Source organism: Lycorma delicatula, chromosome 12, assembly GCF_047948215.1.
Source record: "Lycorma delicatula isolate Av1 chromosome 12, ASM4794821v1, whole genome shotgun sequence".
NCBI lineage: Eukaryota > Metazoa > Arthropoda > Insecta > Hemiptera > Fulgoridae > Lycorma > Lycorma delicatula.
Window position 1 is genome coordinate 1,059 of NC_134466.1, and position 20,296 is coordinate 21,354.

Sequence of the window (20,296 nt, forward strand, 5' to 3'; positions counted from 1 at the left end):
GAATATTCCTCACTTTATTATAAAAGAATAATTAAGTAATGTAAATGAGAACAGGACATGTATATCAAATATATAAAGGGAAAGTATATCAAATATAATTTGTCATTACTTAAAAAATACTGATTTAATAACTATTTAATTTGGTAATAAAAATGCAATTTTTAAAATTTTTTTCAAAAATTTCCTAACTAAATTTGTATTTCCTGGTTTTTCTTGCATGTAGGAGAAATCAGGATGTCCTTAGAAAATTAATTTTAAACTATGAGTTAAGAAATAGAAAAATAAATGGTTGTGGAAAGAAATGTACGGGAGAAAAGAAAGAAAATGAGTCAAAACATAAAAAAAAAAATGCTGATACAAATTATCTTTAACACTTTCCGTAAACAAGAAAATAAAGCAAGATTACAATAATGACATATAAAAGAATAAGAAGTATAGGCACTGTATAAACACATACTTTAATTTGACCATTAAACATAGAAAAATGATACAACCTTAAAACTATCTATTTTTTTATATGAGGCCGCCACACTCAAATCCCCACGGTTGACACACTAAAAATTTTAAATGAAAAGGATAAGATTTCACATCATTTTTAAAACACATTGTTAAAAAAACTTTTTAAAACACAAAAAAATAGTGATAAATAATATTTTATTTATTTAATGTGTTAAAAGATTCAAAACCACGATTCAAACTTAAAATCTGAATGTAGACACATATCTACCACTCCCACCATGTAGGTTGGACAAAGTGGGGAGCTCTAATTTGGTTTTATTCATCATAACTAGTACAAAATAAGCAATAAATTTTCATCTGATCACACTAAAATAAAATCACAATTAGTTTTTACAAAAAGAATAGTGTACGTTTTAAATAAAAATCAACTTGTTTTCTGTGGAACACAGTTTATTAAATTTAAAAAAAAATAACATAGAAAGTACACCCGTAAATTAATTGATAATACTAATATTTAACTGAACATTAAAGTTTTCACACAGATTATAAAATCAAATTACATCATTCTGAAATCTTTTACACTTCAAAAACATTTTTAAAAATGTCTTCTGACAGTACATACTCTCAAAAATATTTTGATAAATTTTCAAGTATCAATTCATATTTGCAAAGTTATAACTTAAAAGTAGTAGAGATGCAGATAGAATTTCAGAGCACAGTGAGTGACCTGGCATCAAGTCTCTGCTCTCTATTGTTTAGGTTTGCAGCTCCTATCCATTCTAAAATCTTTTCTACTGTAAACAGAATACGTTTGAGAATGTTATATAGCTATTGTGATTTGAGACATTTGAAAATGTTATTTTTGTTTATTTTCAAGGTTATCAAACATTTTTAATCGTGTTTGTTAATGTGAAAGAAAAAAAGGAAAATTATTCACAACCAGGATATAACAATAAAATAAATTTTTAAAGAAGTTGATATACGAAAGAAGCAGTCATTTTTTTACAAGTATATTGGTAAAAAATTAAAAACTAATACAGATTTTAAGGTCAACATTGATAAAAGGCATAGGTATCAGAAATATACTTCTTATTTGCTTTTAATATTTGATATTAAAATGTAATTTTAGTATTGTTTTTAATACTAAAAAATTCATAAAAGTGGTCTAGACACACACATTGTGTGTCTACCACCTTTATGAATTTGTCAGTATCACAAATTATCTGATTGGCATGGTTCTGAGCTTAAAATGTTCATAAACGTCATCATCTGCATATTATAAACTAGAGTAATATATAAATCTACTTTTTTTCTCTCTGTAAGTAGTTTATAGCAAAGGCTGGCCTCTGTGGTGAGAGTTCTAGTGTCTAGGCCTTTAATCAGGATGTCCTGGGTGGTAAAAAATAAGAAAAATATAATGTTAAATTATAAATATTAAATAAATTTTGTCGTACTTGTTTTATAAATTATGTACTCTTGAAAGAATGCTTTTCGTTTTTTCTCCTTAATCAAATTTCTTAACATAAGATTTTTAATGGTCATAATGGTTCTCTAATATGGATATTATTGAGATTTCTTTTTAAAGTATAACTCTCATTAAAGATGTTTGACAAACATTACAAACAATTTTTCTCCTTGGTGTGCAAATTAATATGTACCTTTAAATAAGAAAGACAATTAAAAACTTTTTGGAAGAAGTTACAAACAATTTTTCTCTTTTGCATTAGTTCTACTAATACGTGTCCTTAAACTGTTTTTATGATTAAATGACTTTTGAAAAAAGTTGCAAATATAACTTTCTTCCCTGGTATGAGTATTTAAATGTTCTTTTAAAGAATATCTTTGACTATAAGTTTTCTGACAAACATGACAAATATAATTGTTTTCCTTGGTATGAATAATTAAATGTAATTTTAAAGCAGAACTCCGATTAAAAGATTTCTGACAAAAGTTACAAATATAATTTTTCTCTTCATTATGCATAAGGTGGGTTTTTAAATTGTTATCATGAATAAGAGACTTTTGACAAAAATTACTATTATTTTTTTTTACAATGAAAGTGTATGTGTCTCTTTAAATAACATTTACATCTAAATCTTTCATCGCAATATTCACAAACCAATTTCTTTCCATTCTGGAAAAATAACATGTTTTCACTACTTAAATTCTCCACTAAATTTTCTTCTGTCGTTACATTACCATATGCACACTCACATTCATTGGATATGTTGGTACTTCCCTTGATGTTTCCTTTATCGATAGTAACCTGTAAAATAAAAAATAACTAATAATTACAATCGCAAATGAAAGAGACAAATCAAAAATCAATGTCCGATTATGACGGAATAAAAATGGCACCATCAGTCTGTTTTTTCATGGAGCCCATTGTTTGAAGGCAAACGTACCTCAACTGCTTGAAAACTTTGTTGTTCCTCAGATTCCTGCAGGATACAGTTTCCAACAAGATAGTGTTTCACCACACTTTTATTGAGATGTTACCATGTTTCTGAACAACGCTTCCCTGGATGTTGGATCAGATGAGAGGTCCAATTGCATAGCCAACTAGATCTCCCACATATCAGTTTTTTGGAATTTTTTGTTTGGGATTTTATTACAAGTTGTAACAAAGAAAAGTTTGAGATTTGTACAATTCAAAACAAAAAATTGCTGTAGGCTGATATATATATATATATAAATATACAATTAAGTAAACAATAATTAAAACATTATTTTTTTATTAACTATTATTCATTTATGAATTAGTTTTTAATTATTTATTAAGTTTATCTGGTAATAGATTGTTTAGCATGTTACTAGCAAAGATAAGGTACCTTATTATTGGTTTTTGTATGTTTAACTTTTGTTTTGATGCTGTGTTTACCGGTACGTTTTATCAATAAAGAAGAAACCTAAAACCCATATTTTTAACAAGAATGGATGACTTCAGACCTAATGCTTTGGGTCAGTAACACTGTATCTCAACATAACATAAAAAAACCACATTTTTAATCATAACATAAATACCAGTGAACCAATTTTTATTTTATTTGTTCAAAATTACTTGTCATGCAAAGGGGCTTCCAATGAGGTATCACAACCTACATTGTCTCATTTTAAAAAAATAAGTTTTCAACTCCTAAAAATTTTGAGAAAACTTAAGAGCAAAATTTTGTGTTGGTAATTTGAAAAATAATTTTCAAAGTTTTAATCTACAGATTATGATTATTTCAAATGGTTTAAGAAGTAATATCAATAAGTTTATAGTTAGTTTGTTGGACTGGATTTTAATAAAGTACAACCTAAATGGTTTTCACACCTACTGAGTGAAGAGGAGGGTGGATTTTAATTTTCTTTTCACCACAATTCATTATTTTTTTCAGTTTGTCGATTAATGTAATTAAATGCTACTATTTCCATTTAAGATTTTTGAATTGGAATAGGTATGGTGGGAAGGGTGAGTTCCAACCCTTTCAAAATAATTTTAAAAAGGTTCCCTCCGAGAATGGCATACATGACTGCAAACAGAAATATGATGGAACTGATAGCTATTGAATAATAAATGTGGTAGCTTTTTACACCGACCTCTGTAAAACTAATTATATAAGCAAATTTCTACATAATGTATTTTTTGTACCATAACTTTATAGTTATATAACCTATAGTTATATAATCTCCTTTTTCTTTTATTGTACATACGTTCCAAATTTCTGCTTAATTTTACTGAAATACATTTACTTTTTATCTTTAATTTTTTTACTTAGTGTCTTACCCATTTAACATTAGAATGATATGTACAGTATATATGATAAGCCTTTTTTAAATTATCCTTTTCAATTATCCATATTTGGCCTAGCAAAGATTCATTTGGATAATTGGTGTTTTCACTTTATGAAAAATCTAATACCCTTACCACTTCATTTTCAACTAAATTGGTCTCTTCAATTGTTAAAGGATCTTTTTCGATGTCACCATTACTAATATCAAGCAATTCCTCTTCCAGTTGTAGTAAATCTACTTGTTGTAACAAAAAGCAAAACATAAATGCTTTTATCGCAATTACAAAGTTCAATAAGCTTCAAAAACAATATAAATCTACTTTAAAATTAAATAATTAAATTGAATCAGTGTGACATAAATGATGTTGGTGAAGCGGCAAGATAAATGAGATGTCTTGTGTTAGACAACTAAACACAAATTAGAATGCATAGAAGTAGTAAGGAAAGGAAAGAAGGTAATGCTTCCAAACATTGTCAATGATTATATATTTATGGACAGAGTTGATAGGATGGATCAAATGCTGAGCACACAACCACTCGAAAGAAAAGACAATAATGGTTGATATAAAAGCAGTTCTGCCAACTTTTAAATACCACTATGTTCAATGCTCTGTTTTACAAAAGAAAAGCGGTGGCAAGTACAATCCTCTTCAATTCAGAGAGCAAATTACTAAAATTCATCAATTCTTATAAACAAAAAAAATATTTTTAAAGACTGAGATCAATTAAAATTTTAATTTATTATCTTAGAAAAAGAATAAAAATAATTAAACGTAATAATACTATAACAAATGATTGCCCGTACTCATCATTAAGATTCAAAATTCTAGATTTAGAAATGTGAAGAAGATACAAGAATATGAAGATGATGTAAATAATATTTATATTGTTGTACATTTTTACGCTTAGTATATGTCACATGTTTCGTGGCTCGATCAGAATATTGAGAGGTTGACAATTTAGAATGTTTATATAATTACAACTTACTGGTTTAAAATGTTCATAATTATAACCAGACAAATTAATAATAAAAGGTGACAATAATAAAACAATTAATGAACACAAATATTAATATAGTAATTACAACCACAATAATAATCAGGATAATAGTAGTAAACGATAATAGAACATGTCAATAACAACAAATCAAAATACATAATGTAATCAACAAAGAATAACAATCAAAATATTACACATCAAATAGTTATAAGCGTCAATAGTAAATACAGATTATATATACACAAGACGAGTTCAAAAAATCATTCGGAATTTATTCCAGGTAGAAAAAACAAAAGTAGAATTCAACCCATTAAAAAAAAAAACTGCTAGTCTTAACCCTTTTTGTCTTATATTAAGAAACAATCTTATAAATTTCACGTGCAAATACCCTTGCTATCTATCCTAAAGTTTATCGCAATATTTCTTCCACTTATACACTTATAGCTTTACTGTAACTCACCGATAATATTTCTTGTTTACTGGAATTACTCGTGGCATCATTTTAGTCTTATCGAACTGGATTCAAGACTCTCCTTGCTGGACTGATGTCTTGCACTCTCATCTTCGCAGACACACCTGTGACTCTCTTTGCTGGACTGGTTTGCAGAACTCCACCGAACTCGCAGCCTCTCCTTAATTCTCCTAATTTATAAAATAAAAATAATCTATACCTCTAATTCACTCCCCACCCACACACACACCCACACCCACACACACACACACATGCACATTAACTATGTAACCACAGTCAAATTATTATTATTATTATTTGGTGACTTTAATAGGCCAGGCTTTGTATGACAAAACCTAGAAAATGTTTGTTAGACCAAATTTAATCATCCAAATTCAAACGTTAAAAATGCACTCACCTTACAGATTGTTTCTACATATTGTAATCTTTTACAATCAAATAATTTTTTCAACTGTTGCAGTAATTCTACCGATTCGGTTTTTTAATCTTACAAACATTAGTGTTAATATTGTTTTTACGGTGAAATTTCTGTGACAAATATAATTTACCTTTAGAGATAATGTTACCTAAGATTTTAAATTCTAATCTTATATCTAATGAATACATACCAGAATATAAAAATATAAATTTTGTAAGATTCAACATTTAATGAATGATAGTTTGACCCTAAATATCTATTTATTTTTTATGTTGTCACATAAGATTCAAGCTTGTGCGTTGAATATGGAAATGGAATTTTATAGCGTATGAAACATATCGTTCCTCACCGGAATTTTATATTGATCATGATATAGAAATCTTTGCTGAAGAGTTGCAGCTATGTATTACAGTGGTCACTATGAAAGATGGCGCTTGTGTTTAAACTATTGCATCTTAGTTAAAAAAAAATATCACACAATAAAAATGAAGGTAACAGAAACTCCAATTATTTTTGCACTAACTGGATTCAGCCGATTTTAGTTACAGTCATTTGTTTGAAAATTAGGGGCATGAAAAGTGAATTTCTTGCACTTTTTTTTTTGAAAACATGAACTTTAAATTGCTATAAAATCCAAACCGATACATAAAAAGCTTCTACTTTTAAAATCAGATTAAAACGATTGTTTCTCAATAATTGTAATTAAGATTTAGCCCAAAACTACTACTATTTAAGCATACAGGTTGTTTTCAGGTAAAAACATCACATTTCGGTTAACATTAGGTGTAAAAAAAATAAATTTCCATTAATAACAGGCATTAATTTTGTAGAATTTTTATTTGTTGAGTTGAATTAATAAACATTCCTGTTTTATAGTGAGGATCATAATAATAGATTTAAAATTGCAGAAATTGGAAATATGTGAAGGGCTGAAGAAGCATTCTCAGTAGGCAGTTCAGTCTCAATATTGATATTATGTCATTGTATATTAGTAAAAATCAATTGCAATGCCAGTCTTCAGTCTGATGGGTTCATTAAGCCCTTAGCTATGATATCTAATAAATCATACGAATATTTTATTTTGATATGTTCAGTTCGTGCTGGTTTCTTATCAAGTTTATTTAACAGTATCGCCCTATGTCAAAGACAGTTTAGAATAGTAAGTTCATTTGCAATTTTTAATCGAGTTATAAGTTAAAGATTTTTTTGTAATTTCTCTGTAACTATCTTAAGTGTAATATGAATGAGATGGAAACACCTTTGTTTACCGGTCAACAAGGCTGTACAATTAAGAGTGGTTTGAGAAATGTAATCTGCAATAAATAAACATTTTTTCAAAAGCTATACGACTTTGAATTCCGTAGTGCAATTTACTTTGATAAAGTTCATGAACCCATCACCGAAACATGAACATTAGATGAAGGTCACTACAAAGGATACGTAGGAGTGCTATAGTAATGACAGTTGCATTCAGTTTGAAATGCCAGGGAAAAATAGGACACGGAATGGAAATCTGTTACTGGAATATTTCAACAGTCGTGCATTGTGCACAATCTTATATCGGTACTACCCCTACCGTTCAGAATGAAATCCCTACCATTAAGAAGTTCAAAGAGGAAGTACGGGAAAACTGGATGTAAATCTATCGTCTACGACCGTACGTCGTATTGTGAAAAAAATTGGTTTTTGTTATAAAAAAAAAAAACTGAAGATGGTCAACATTTCTTGATGGAAAAACCAGATATTGCATTAAAAAGAATTGAATTTTAAATATATTTCACAAATTAAAAGTGCCATGTGATGATCAACATATATTTTACATAGATAAGACATGGGTTAATGAAAATCGTTATCATAAATACATATGGCAAGATTCAAAGAAAAATGACATATTAAAAACTAAAATGCTCATCAGAAAGGCAGTCGTTTAATAGTATGTCATGCAGGTTCAGCTAAAACAGAATTCATTAAACAACATAAAAAGATTTACAGCAGTAAATTGAAAGCCTGTTCTTCAGATTATCATTCAGAAATGAATAGGGACAGTTTTAAAAATCGGTGGTTTACAAATGAATTTTAAAATTATTTACAAGAAGGAAGTGTAATAAGAATGGAAACGCAACTTATCACCCGTTTGCGGTAAATAAAGTTACTACCAACAACTGGAGGAAAGCTGAAATCCAGTAGTGGTTTCCAGAAAAAGTGGTTGCTTGCAACTGCTTTTACACTTTTTAAGTTTCATAGTTAAAATAAATTGTATAATGTTAACTGATATGATTTTTTAATACCTTTATGTAATCTGTTGTTCTTTTTATACAGATAAGTCTTTGATAGAAATATTGTGAACAGTTGTAAAAATAAATGAAAATAACAACACCAACAGTATAATAATAATAATGCAAAAATTGTATTTCATAATATTAACAAAGTATAAAGTATCTGATAAAACTGTGTGAAAAAGAATATTAACCATGCCTGCATGTCGCTGGTCATAATAGCAACAAACAGGATACATGCTCAACTACTAGTTGCGGCTGTACTTTTTGAATGATCTTTTCAAACCTTTCCAAACTCAATTAAAAGCTTAATATTAAATACTTTATTTTCAAAATATCGTCAACTAATTCAAATTGTTTCAATGATTACAATGATGTGTTTTCCCCCAAAAAAATAATCATTGAAACTAAAGATAGGTTGTCTCGTAAGAAACACTGTATGCTTAAATAATACTAGTTTTGGGCTAAATCTTAATTATAATTATTAAGAAACTATTGCTTAATCTACCTTCAAACATAGAAAATTTATATTTTTAAAGTTTAGGAATCTTTATCTGATGATTCCAAAGATTTTTTTAAATTTGCTAATAATAATGACAACAATAGATCTTATCTACCTTGTATGCTTTTTGAAATGAGTATGCTAATAAGGGCACTGGTATTGCACAACGTTTTTGCTAAAAAATTTGGGAGTGAATACTAACAATGATTTTTCCTCAACTAAAATTACATTTAACTGTAATAACTGCTGCGGTTAAACATTAACTGAGAATGATGTTGAAAGGGGCCATTGGATCTAATAATTCTTTGACAGGCCCAGAATATATTCATCCTCTTTTAGTGAAGAAATGCTCTGCCTTTTTTTATACAGTTTTTAACTAAGCTCTTCAATCATTCTTGAAATGCTCTTCTTTTCCTAAGACAAGGCATACATTTAGGTTCTCCAATTTTCATAGTATTTATAAATGACATCAGTTTCATTACACACTACTCATATTTTTTTTTTTTTTTTTGCAGATATGAAATTGTTTAAGCCTATTATAAATCTAAGGATGTTCCCTATCTCCGTTACTTTTTAATCTTTACATGGAACTAGCAGTTAATGATGTTAAAGAACAATTTAGATTCGGAGTAACAGTACAAGGTGAAAAGATAAAGATGCTACGATTTGCTGATGATATAGTAATTCTAGCCGAGAGTAAAAAGGATTTAGAAGAAACAATGAACGGCATAGATGAAGTCCTACGCAAGAACTATTGCATGAAAATAAACAAGAACAAAACAAAAGTAAGGAAATGTAGTAGAAATAACAAAGATGGACCGCTGAATGTGAAAATAGGAGGAGAAAAGATTACGGAGGTAGAAGAATTTTGTTATTTGGGAAGTAAAATTACTAAAGATGGACGAAGCAGGAGCGATATAAAATGCCGAATAGCACAAGCTAAACGAGCCTTCAGTAAGAAATATAATTTGTTTACATCAAAAATTAATTTAAATGTCATGAAAAGAATTTTGAAAGTGTATGTTTGGAGTGTCGCTTTATATGGAAGTGAAACTTGGACGATCGGAGTATCTGAGAAGAAAAGATTAGAAGCTTTTGAAATGCGGTGCTATAGGAGAATGTTAAAAATCAGATGGGTGGATAAAGTGACAAATGAAGAGGTATTGCGGAAAATAGATGAAGAAAGAAGCATTTGGAAAAATATAGTTAAAAGAAGAGACAGACTTATAGGCCACATACTAAGGCATCCTGGAATAGTCGCTTTAATATTGGAAGGACAGGTAGAAGGGAAAAATTGTGTAGGCAGGCCACGTTTGGAGTATGTAGAGGGTATACTGAAATGAAACGACTAGCACTAGATAGGGAATCTTGGAGAGCTACATCAAACCAGTCAAATAACTGAAGACCAAAAAAAAAAAAAAAATTATAAATCTAACTGATATTCAATTACTTCCAGTTGACTTGAACTTTGTATAAAAATGAACTTATATATAATTTCTTCCAACTTAAAAAAATTGATTTCATACTCAATTTGGAAGGTTTGCAAATGTTGATATAACTGTGTAACTGAATAATACAAAAGCTATCTTCTATTAAAAACTTAGCTGTATGTTTTGATAGCAAGTTATCCTTCAGTGAATACACAGATTATACTGTAAGACACTAAAAATTGTAAATTTAATTAAAAGATTCTCTACAAATTTTAGAAATATTAACTCGGGAAAATTTTTTTGGTTATGCATTTTATATATTGTAGTACTAAATTATGGCTCTGTTGTCTAGTGACTTTTGCCGACTTGCAATTAAAATTACCACTTACAATAGCATTTTGAAAGTTATTAGTTAAAACGAAAATTGTTCTAGTGATTTCTTGACACAATGTCAAAAAACCATTCATACAAAAAGTATGATAATTTTATAAGACTATGTAAACATTTTTAAAAAAGAAGGAATAAAAGCCAAAAAAAAAAAAGGAAGCGGCTTATCATTTTAAAGAAACAGTTACAATAAAACATCATTATCCAAAAAATCCAAATTAAGATGCTAAAAAGCAAATAGCTTTACCTGAAGTTTTATGAGGAAATGGAAATACATACTATTCTTACTTGAATGAGGATTGTAAGAGAAGTTAAGTGAATATTTGTAGAATATATTCTGTCATGTGATAAATTTAAAATAAACTGCATTTAGATGAATATGAAGAGGATGACATGAAAAAATCGCTGCATATATATATATATATGGAAAAATGAAAATGTTCAGTTTAAATTAAAAATAAATAAATAAATAACTGACATGCAATGAAAAAACAGATTAAACATTATTATACATAATAATATTTGCAAACGAGGGAATTTATACTCAGGTTATGGATAGAAGACATATTTGAAAACTTATTCTTACCTAAGAACGTCTTTTCAAGCTCACCTCCTATAAAATATTAACTTAATACTGTAAAGAATATTACTATAAAATATTCAGAAATTCAAATCTACAAATGAATCACCCACCAATCCCTCTCTAGTGTTTCGGTACTTGAAAGAAAATTATTTTGCTTTATTGTATATTTTTATAAAGTAATCTATATAAATTTTATTTTATTTAATTAAAATATAATCGGCTAAACTAACAATAATAATATTTTAAAGCCTATAAAGAGTGCAAATGATAAAACGTTTAATTCATTAAATCCGTTAATTATTGCTAACCTATTCCTAACCGTGTAATTAATATTAGCATAAATGCAAATCACATTATTTAATTGTGTACTACTTCTTAATATAAAATATTATTACTGAAAGAACTTACCTAGTTTACACGCCGAAATTCTTTTATAATATATACTGAATACGCTAATTACTAATAATCATATAAACGAAATTTGATACTGTTTTAAAAACGCCACTACAGATCGCAAAGAAAGAAATATTATTTACTTAATATTAGATAACGGTAAAAATATTATTTACTGTTAGATTTGACAACGTTAATAATACTTATATTAGATTAATAAGTTGTCCGAAAGAAAATATTACAGTCAGTTTTGTTTATTTTCACTACATCGCTTTACACATTGGAAGCAGCTAATAATATTATAAAGTGATATAATTTTTCATCAATGTAACACGTATTTTGACACTGTTGCCAAAACACATTCAATTTTGACACTGTTGTCAAGTTGTTTTGACGAACCAGCAAATGTACGAGGGGAACACTTCAGCAGTTACGTTATATTTTTCCATTCTCTATACAATCACCACTACTACAAAGTTACCAAAATTTTAATTTTTTCCCCACTATATCGTAGTTCAGAAGCCACATTTTTATTTTATACTGTAAGATTTTTTTTTACTATTATTTCCTTATTAATCTGCATTAATTAGTTTTAACGTTCGAGTTAATAGTTTTTATATTAAAATACTTTTAAACTATTATCAATTTAATATATTTAAAAATGTATTTTTTTAAATGTATAATTAATAATTTTTTCACAAAAAAAACAAAAGGATTTGTAACTGACAGTTCGATTTGGTTCGCTTTTAATTTAAAAAAAATCTTAACTAGAATTCTACACAGAAGAATTGAGAGGAGAGTGGAAAGAAGTGTTAGGAGAAGACCAATTTGGTTTCAAGAAAAGTATAGGGACAAGGGAAGCAATTTTAGGGCTCAGATTAATAGTAGAAGAAAGATTTAAAAAAACAAATCAACATACTTGGCCTTTATAGACCTAGAAAAGGCATTCGATAACGTAGACTAGAATAAAATGTTCAGCATTTTAAAAAAATTAGGGTTCAAATACAGAGATAGAAGAACAATTGCTAACATGTACAGGAACCAAACAGCAACAGTAATAATTGAAGAGCATAAGAAAGAAGCCGTAATAAGAAAGGGAGTCCGACAAGGGTGTTCCATATCCCCGTTACTTTTTAATTTTTACATAGAACTAGCGGTTTACGATGTTAAAGAACAATTTAGATTCGGAGTTAACAGTACAAGGTGAAAAGATAAAGATGATACGATACAGGGAAAAATCGGAAAAGTAAAAAATCGAAAAAGTGAAGAAGGAGAAAACGGGAAAGGGGAAAAAGGAAGTGGGAAGGAGATAAAAAAGGAAGAAAAAAGGGAGGGGAGGAAAGAAAAACGGTGAAAAGGAAAAGGGAAAAAGGTAAAATCAAAATTGGGAAGGGGGAAGGGAAAAGTTAAAGGAAGAAAGGGTAAAAAGGAAAGGTTAAATTTTGTGAAGTTCCGTAATGATCATTTTGTTAATGCTTCTCTAACTTTCAATTGTGTTCATTTATATATATATATATATATATATATATACACTGATTATATTATATATTTCAGTATATAATCAGTATATATATATATATATATATATACTGAAATCTAGCGTAGTGAAGTATTGCCGGGTCTGCTAATTAAAATTAATAAATTATTTAAAATAGATAAATAATATTTGATATTTGTTTTAATAATGCGTGAGTGAAGATAAAGAACAGTTTTTTGCTGCGCTGTCTAGCCGGCGGTCGTTGTTTAGTAAACATTCCTCACTCCACCGACTGCGAACGTTCAAGGTCAACACAGAGTCTAGTGCTTTTATAAATCTCTTACGCAATAGCAGGATTGAGTTTATCTTATAACACAATTAAATAAAGTCAACATTTTTGGATTAAATTGTTTTATTCATTGAGAGTCAAGTATTAATTAAAAACGACGAAATATATTTTTAAATATCTAAATAAAATAAAATTAGGCTTTACATGTATAATAAAGCGAATTAATAAATAGATCTACGGGTGTATGTACGCGCTTACACACCCATTTGATTTGGATATTGTAGACGGGCTGAACCGTGAAATATGGAGGTCGGCTAGATTCGATAACTTTGAAATTTAGAAATAATACTAATCATTCATTACCTCCTTATGTAACGTTCGTGGTTTCTATAATCTACATCATAAAAGATGCAGTTCTGTTATTTTTTATTTTTTTTTTTGAGAAGATGACTGAAAGTCATTAGAGACTGCACTATTATATATTTCTTAGATTTTAACCGGGTATCGAATCTGGAACTTTTAGTCTAGCAGGTAAAATAGCTACCTCTTTAATAGCATGGAGGTCATGTTACATCTAAAAAAGATTAATACTATATTTTTTTTTTAATTCCTGATTTGATATTTAAAAAATATAGTAACACTTAATAACAAAATTGTATGTGCACGCGCGTGCGGGTCCGTATTTACATGTACTATATCTTGAGCTTGATTACGTATATAAAATAATTATTATATGTAATTAGATAATAAGTAAAAATCTCGTTATAACCCCTTCGTATATGGTTGGCGGTTGTAGTATATGTCCATTTATAGATTAAGGGAAAATTTATTCTCTTTAATATTTTATCTAATTATAAGTCGGGCGAGATCGATAGTAAATTTTAAAAACAATTTAATATTAGAGGACGTGTAACCGATGGTCTAATATTAAAAAAAATTTGATGGTGAATGAAACAGTTTGCGAACCAAATTTTAGATGGAATAATTTTCTTGTTTAAAATAGTCTATCGATGACGTCATTCCGCAGTGGGGGAAGATGAGAAGCATTGAGTGTAACTAAAGAAATTCACCGAGATGTTTTGTCTTGTAGTTAGTTATTGGCGGGAATTATCGGTAGATAGGCGACTGAATACGTACTGCAATTATTGCCTCCAGTTAACATTGTTGCTTAACCTAACATGTAACGTCATCCAAATTTCATCTTTTTATTGAAATATTCTTTATTACTGATTACGGCGAGTTTTATTTATTTTTTTTAATATTAATATTAATGAAACAATAATTTGCAGTTGTTTTAGACTTTGTTTGTATTACTCCAATTACTTATTAGATTAAAAATGTTAGATTCCAGTTAATGCCGATTATTTTTTCATTATTGCAATACCGGGAGAGCGACTTAAAATCGAACCTAATCGACTCGAACTGCATTTATTTTAGCGTCGCGTTTAACACTGCTATTACTAATCGTCTGTTTTTATCAGTTTTCAACTGTTCCAGCTACAGTGCAGTTGTGTGTTATTTTTTTTTCCTTGAATCACCACATAAACTTGAGGCTTGTGCGTGGAATATGAAAATTTACATTTATTATTTACTGTAAATATTATTATTATTTTTTCATAGTAAATCTGATTTTTTTTTAAATCTCAAGTTAAATAACAGTGATTTTAATTAGAAAAAAAATCTATGTTTTCTATTTATACATACAAAAGAAGCATATTTAAGAAATATAAATACTGTAATGCACTTACAGCACAAAAATCTTCCTAGCAAGAGAGTTATTTTTTGATAATAAATAAATTATTAGTATAAATAATATATAAGTCCCAGGTTATTTAATTGCTAAATTTAATAAAAAAAATCAAAAGATTCTTAAGTAAATTAAAAGAGTTTTTTGAAGGCACGAACGGGGAGAAAACGTTTTTGAAGTAATTTAGTAAATAATATTTATTTGCGATTGTTATTTCTACGGTTTGTAAAATTGATGTATGCTGTTTAATTCAGTTTCATCTGTTTTATAATTGGATTTCTAATAATATTTTTATCGCTGTTCTTCTCTTTGTAACTTCGTCTTAAAGTGACTGTAACCGATGAATCGGTTACAGTGCTTATTATTGATGTATATAAATATGTTTTTATTTAATTACGATTTTTTTTTGTCAGCATAATCTAATTTTTGATTACGAGCACAAAGATTAGAACGCCTAACAAATTCTTGCCGGTATCACTTTTGAGTAATAACTGTAAATTCTATTATGCTGGAATGAATCTATATTAACTTTATTAATAATAATTACATGAAACAAAAAAGACACGTATTTCCTTTAAATACAAATGAACTGAACCGTCTCAAGCTTTTAAATATTTGGCCAAATTTTATAAAATCAGGATGAAATTATATTTAACACTTTCAGCGCCAGGCATATATGGCAGTGTTATTGCAGTAGCCCACGATAGATTTCCCATTTTTTTTTTTTTTTCACCAGACCATGTGTATCAATGATATACCCGGTCACAGTTTCACCCCAGGCTGTGTGTATCATATCGTCTCACATGTGTTGTCCAAGTTGAGAAGGTTGTGTATCAATATTCTGCACGCTAGCAATGATTTGTGTGGGTTAATATGTAGGTCTGGGCTAGGGTAAAAGTTTTATGCCTTTGGGTTGTAAGATTTAACACATCGGTAGCCCTGTCAGCTACACAAAATCAGCTGACTTTTTGGGTCCATGTGTTTAGCTTGCTAGTAAAATTTATAATGAATTCTCAAGACATTATGGACTTCTTAAATAATAATAGCGATAGTGACTCGAGTAAATTTGCCGATATCTCAGACTCTGATGACCCGATATTTGATATTAACGATGCTGAAAGCGAGTCTTGTGATTTAGAAAGTGAATGTGATGTTTTTGAACAGTTTGAACTTCCTGAGAGAAGAGATGTTAGCAACTCTTCTAATTTTCAATCTAAAACCTCAAAATAATACACAGGAACCACCAAATATAATTCCAGCTGACCATCAACTTGTACAAATTAATAAAAGAGGAAAGCGTGTAATGTGTTATGCACATTTTGCTAAAATATTTGATAGAAATACTGCTGCTAAGAAGACACCGCAACTTATCTTGTGAGGAAAAATTTATGTGTATGCAGTGTTTTTTTAAAATCCATAAGTGCATAAAGAAGCACTGAACTTCACATTGTAAATACCAGAAATAATAGACTAAAGTAACACTTATACTTTAGAATAGTTAGGCCTATAGCATTTCTTAATAATTTGTATTTTGTATAGCAGCAATCTACTGCCAATTATAGTAGAAACAATAACTAATAAAGTAACTTTTAAAGCGCTTTAGGGTAACTTACAATTTGTATTTTTCAGAGAATCAGTCGACTACCGATCATAAACGGTAAAAATAATAGTTTGAAGTAAAATACTGTACGTTACGTTTTGTTGATACGTCATGGTACATTGATAGGCCTATAATATTGCTTGTTATTTAATAATTTGTTTTTCTTGAGAAGCAGTGAACTTTAGACTATAAACGGTGAAAGTAATAGAATAAAAAAACTTAAAACTTTAGGATAGTTGGCCTTTGTCATTCGTCGTATCATTAATTAGTCGTGTCGGTTTCTGTATTTTTACATTAGGGAAGAATATTAAACATAATTGTATTGTAGAAACCAGTATACGTATGTTCTTAAATTTACAAGTACCCTGCTATATTTGTGGACCGTTTACCAATTTTTCTCCACAGACCACACGTATATATTTTATACACGCATTAAAACTGAACTTAAGTTGTTTAAAATGCAATTTTAAGTACATCAAACTACTTAAATTACATCAATATTGCTTGTTTTTGAAAAAAATTTGCTTAGGCCCAAGGTAAATTTTTTAAGATTATGAATTGGTCTGACCGAAGGCTCGTTTCGCTTGTGCTATTCGGCATTTTATATCGCACCTGATTCGTCCATATTTAGTAATTCTACTTCCCAAATAGTAAAATTCTTCTACCTCCATAATCTTTTCTCTTCCTATTTTCACATTCAGTTTAGATTTCCATCTTCATTATTTCTACTACATTTCATTACTTTCATTTTGTTCTTGTTTATTTTTACGCGGTAGTTCTTGCGTAGGACTTCATCCGTGCCGTTCATTGTTTCTTCTCAATCCATTTTACTCTCGGCTATCATCATCAAGTCAAATATATTATGAATATGACACTATTTACATTCTTTAAAACTTCAAGATCTTCCAATAACAAATGAAAATTATCTTGTCGCTCTAGAATTATTAAAGGTGCGGTTTGACAATAAATATGTAATTGCTTTTCATAATGCTGAACGCATTTTAAAATCAGGTTCTGTAAAAAAAGTATCTATAGATACTTTCTCCAATTTTATTAATGAAATATCCTCAAACGGGAACTCACTTAAAGCGATGAAACTTCCTATTAATAAATATGAATTTATCGTAGTTCAGTTTTTAACATCTAAATTGGATCTAACACCTCAAGATTATGGAAACAAAGGTTGTCAAATGAGAGGTTTCCCCACCTTTAGACTTCATTGAATTTCTTTAGTCTAGATGAAAACTTTTAGAAAATATTAATTTATCCATTTCAAACACGCAAGTGAATACGTCATAAAATACAACCAGATCTTTAACCAAATGTTGAACAATACAAAATTCAATTTGTATCGATGTTCATTTTGTTAATCAAATCGTTACTTATATCGAAGTAAAGAATTTTTAAATTTGTCCATAGATAATTGTAAAAAGTTTTTGGCAAATAATTGCTGTTTAATTGTTTATGTAAAGGTCATTGTATTAATCAATGTTGTTCAAAGAGTCTGTAAGATTTGTGATAAGAAACACAATACGCTTCTTCTTATGGATAAAATTAACATTCTAAGGTTGACGGCAATAAACTTGAAACTATAACTTATTGTTTGTTTAAAAATCAGTCAAATGAAAACGTAATTCTGTCATCAGCTGTATGTAGTACTACTGATATACGTGGTAATACGTTTTCAAGTAGATTACTGTTAGATTCTGGTCCGCAAGCAAATTTTTTTCATTTAGTTTTGCCCGCAAATTAGATCTTAAACTTAATAAAAATAATCTACTCGTTTCAGGCATAAATAATTTATTAGTTCAATCCAAATCCAGTGTTAAACTCAAATAATAGAAACATTTTGTTCAAGTAAAATGCGTTGTTTTACCAGATATTACAGCCTCCCTTCATCTGTATTTGACATTTCTCACTTCAAATTACCTCATAATATATTTCTGTCTGATCCCAATTTCAAGATACCGAATAACATTGATGTACTAATTTTAGTTGAATTCTACTCGAGTCTTATTCTTCCTGGGAAATTCACGTGTAATTTCAGATATCCTATTATACAGTCAACTAAATTAGGATATATAATTAGCGGTCGTCTTCCTAATAACGGTGAGGACAACAATAATGTTACATATTTTCTTGTACATAACACTCATAAAAATTTTATGTTGATGATCTATACTCAAGAACTTCTGGGAACTTGAAGAAATTAATAGTGATGATTCACTTCAGGAAATGAAACCTCACCATGTTAAAAACATTTTCAAACCGATACTGTTTGAAATAATCAGGGCAAATTTGTCATGTCAAGAGTATTAACATTCAACTAGGCGATTCCTTTGTCTATACTAAAAATAGATTATCTTTGGAAAGAACGCTAAACAACTTTTCCAACCTTAAATATTCCGCTTTCAAACAAAAATATTTAGATTTATATCATTTATCACTACTCAACTCCAATGATTTGTTAATAATAATAAACAAATCGAATGTACGTTATTTACTTCACCATCCATTATTTAAACCGTAAAGTTTAACTACTAACATTAGAGTTGTATGACGGTTCAGCGAAAACCACGTCCGTCAACAATACTATAGGACCTGTAGTTCAATAAAATTTAATTTCCATATTGCTTAGATTCAAAGTCAGTAATTACATCGTTATTTCTGACATAGCTAAAACTTATTGCCAATATTAGTTAAATCTAGCCATTCCAATTTACAATGTATACTTTGGCGTGATTCTCCAGATCAGGAGATGAAACACTACGCATTACGTACGGTAACGTATGAGATCACTTGCGCTTCATATTTGGCCACGGTGTTATTCAACTTGCAGTGAAAATGAAAATGAATCTCCACTTGCATGCAAGTCCATTCGAAATGATTTTTAACCGAATGAATTATCCAATTTTAAGGGGTTGTAAACGGGTAAAACCCTTCAAATTACAAAATAATTTATTTCATTATATTTTTGGACAATCTAATGTTTTAAGTAGATTTTATAAGGAAGCTACTTATTGTAATAGATATATGATTAGAATTCCGGAAAATTTCGACATATTTTCGCATTTCACATTTTCCAGACCCTAAAACCATCGTCAGCTCAAAAGTTGATATATATATATATATATATATATATATATGTATGTATAGTGTTTCTAAGATGGTGGGCTGGCTATACATTTTCGTAAACAAAAAAAATCCTTTGAAAAAATGACGATTTTGCCTTCTTTCTCCCCCTGTCGGCCATTTTGTTATTTTTATATAAAAATTAGTATGTCGAGTTCTGATAGACAGTAAAGAAAGAATGCAACTCTATAAAGTTTCTTATGCGAATGTATTCACGTCCAATAAGAAAGGGAAAACCGACTGGATTCCGTACATCGCGCTGTTTAACAAATTTCTATTTTTATATTATATAAATCGATGCTTATTTCTTCGTTTAACCCCTACAGGCTCAATGAACAAACTTAAAATTCTTGTTT

At 28.9% G+C, this 20,296-nt stretch overlaps 1 protein-coding gene across 4 annotated transcripts in view; it reads right to left on the reverse strand.

The window, feature by feature from the left end:
* Nucleotides 1–347: 347 nt before the first annotated feature.
* LOC142333003 (uncharacterized) overlaps nucleotides 348–20,296 on the reverse strand; it is a 35,576-nt gene continuing 15,627 nt past the window's right edge. Inside the window, exons 1-3 of one of the 4 annotated variants that reach the window (XR_012758488.1) lie at nucleotides 11,711–11,999; nucleotides 5,695–5,876; nucleotides 348–2,725 (exon numbers count right to left, since the gene is read on the reverse strand). Coding sequence is in view for 2 of the 4 variants with exons in the window: in XM_075379766.1 (XP_075235881.1) it covers nucleotides 2,498–2,725; nucleotides 4,370–4,498 (357 nt within the window). In the remaining 2 variants the exon portion in view is untranslated. Of the gene's footprint in view, nucleotides 2,726–4,369; nucleotides 4,514–5,694; nucleotides 5,877–11,710; nucleotides 12,000–20,296 lie in introns of those variants that run through there. The other 3 variants (XR_012758489.1, XM_075379766.1, XM_075379767.1) reach the window with 3 other exon arrangements.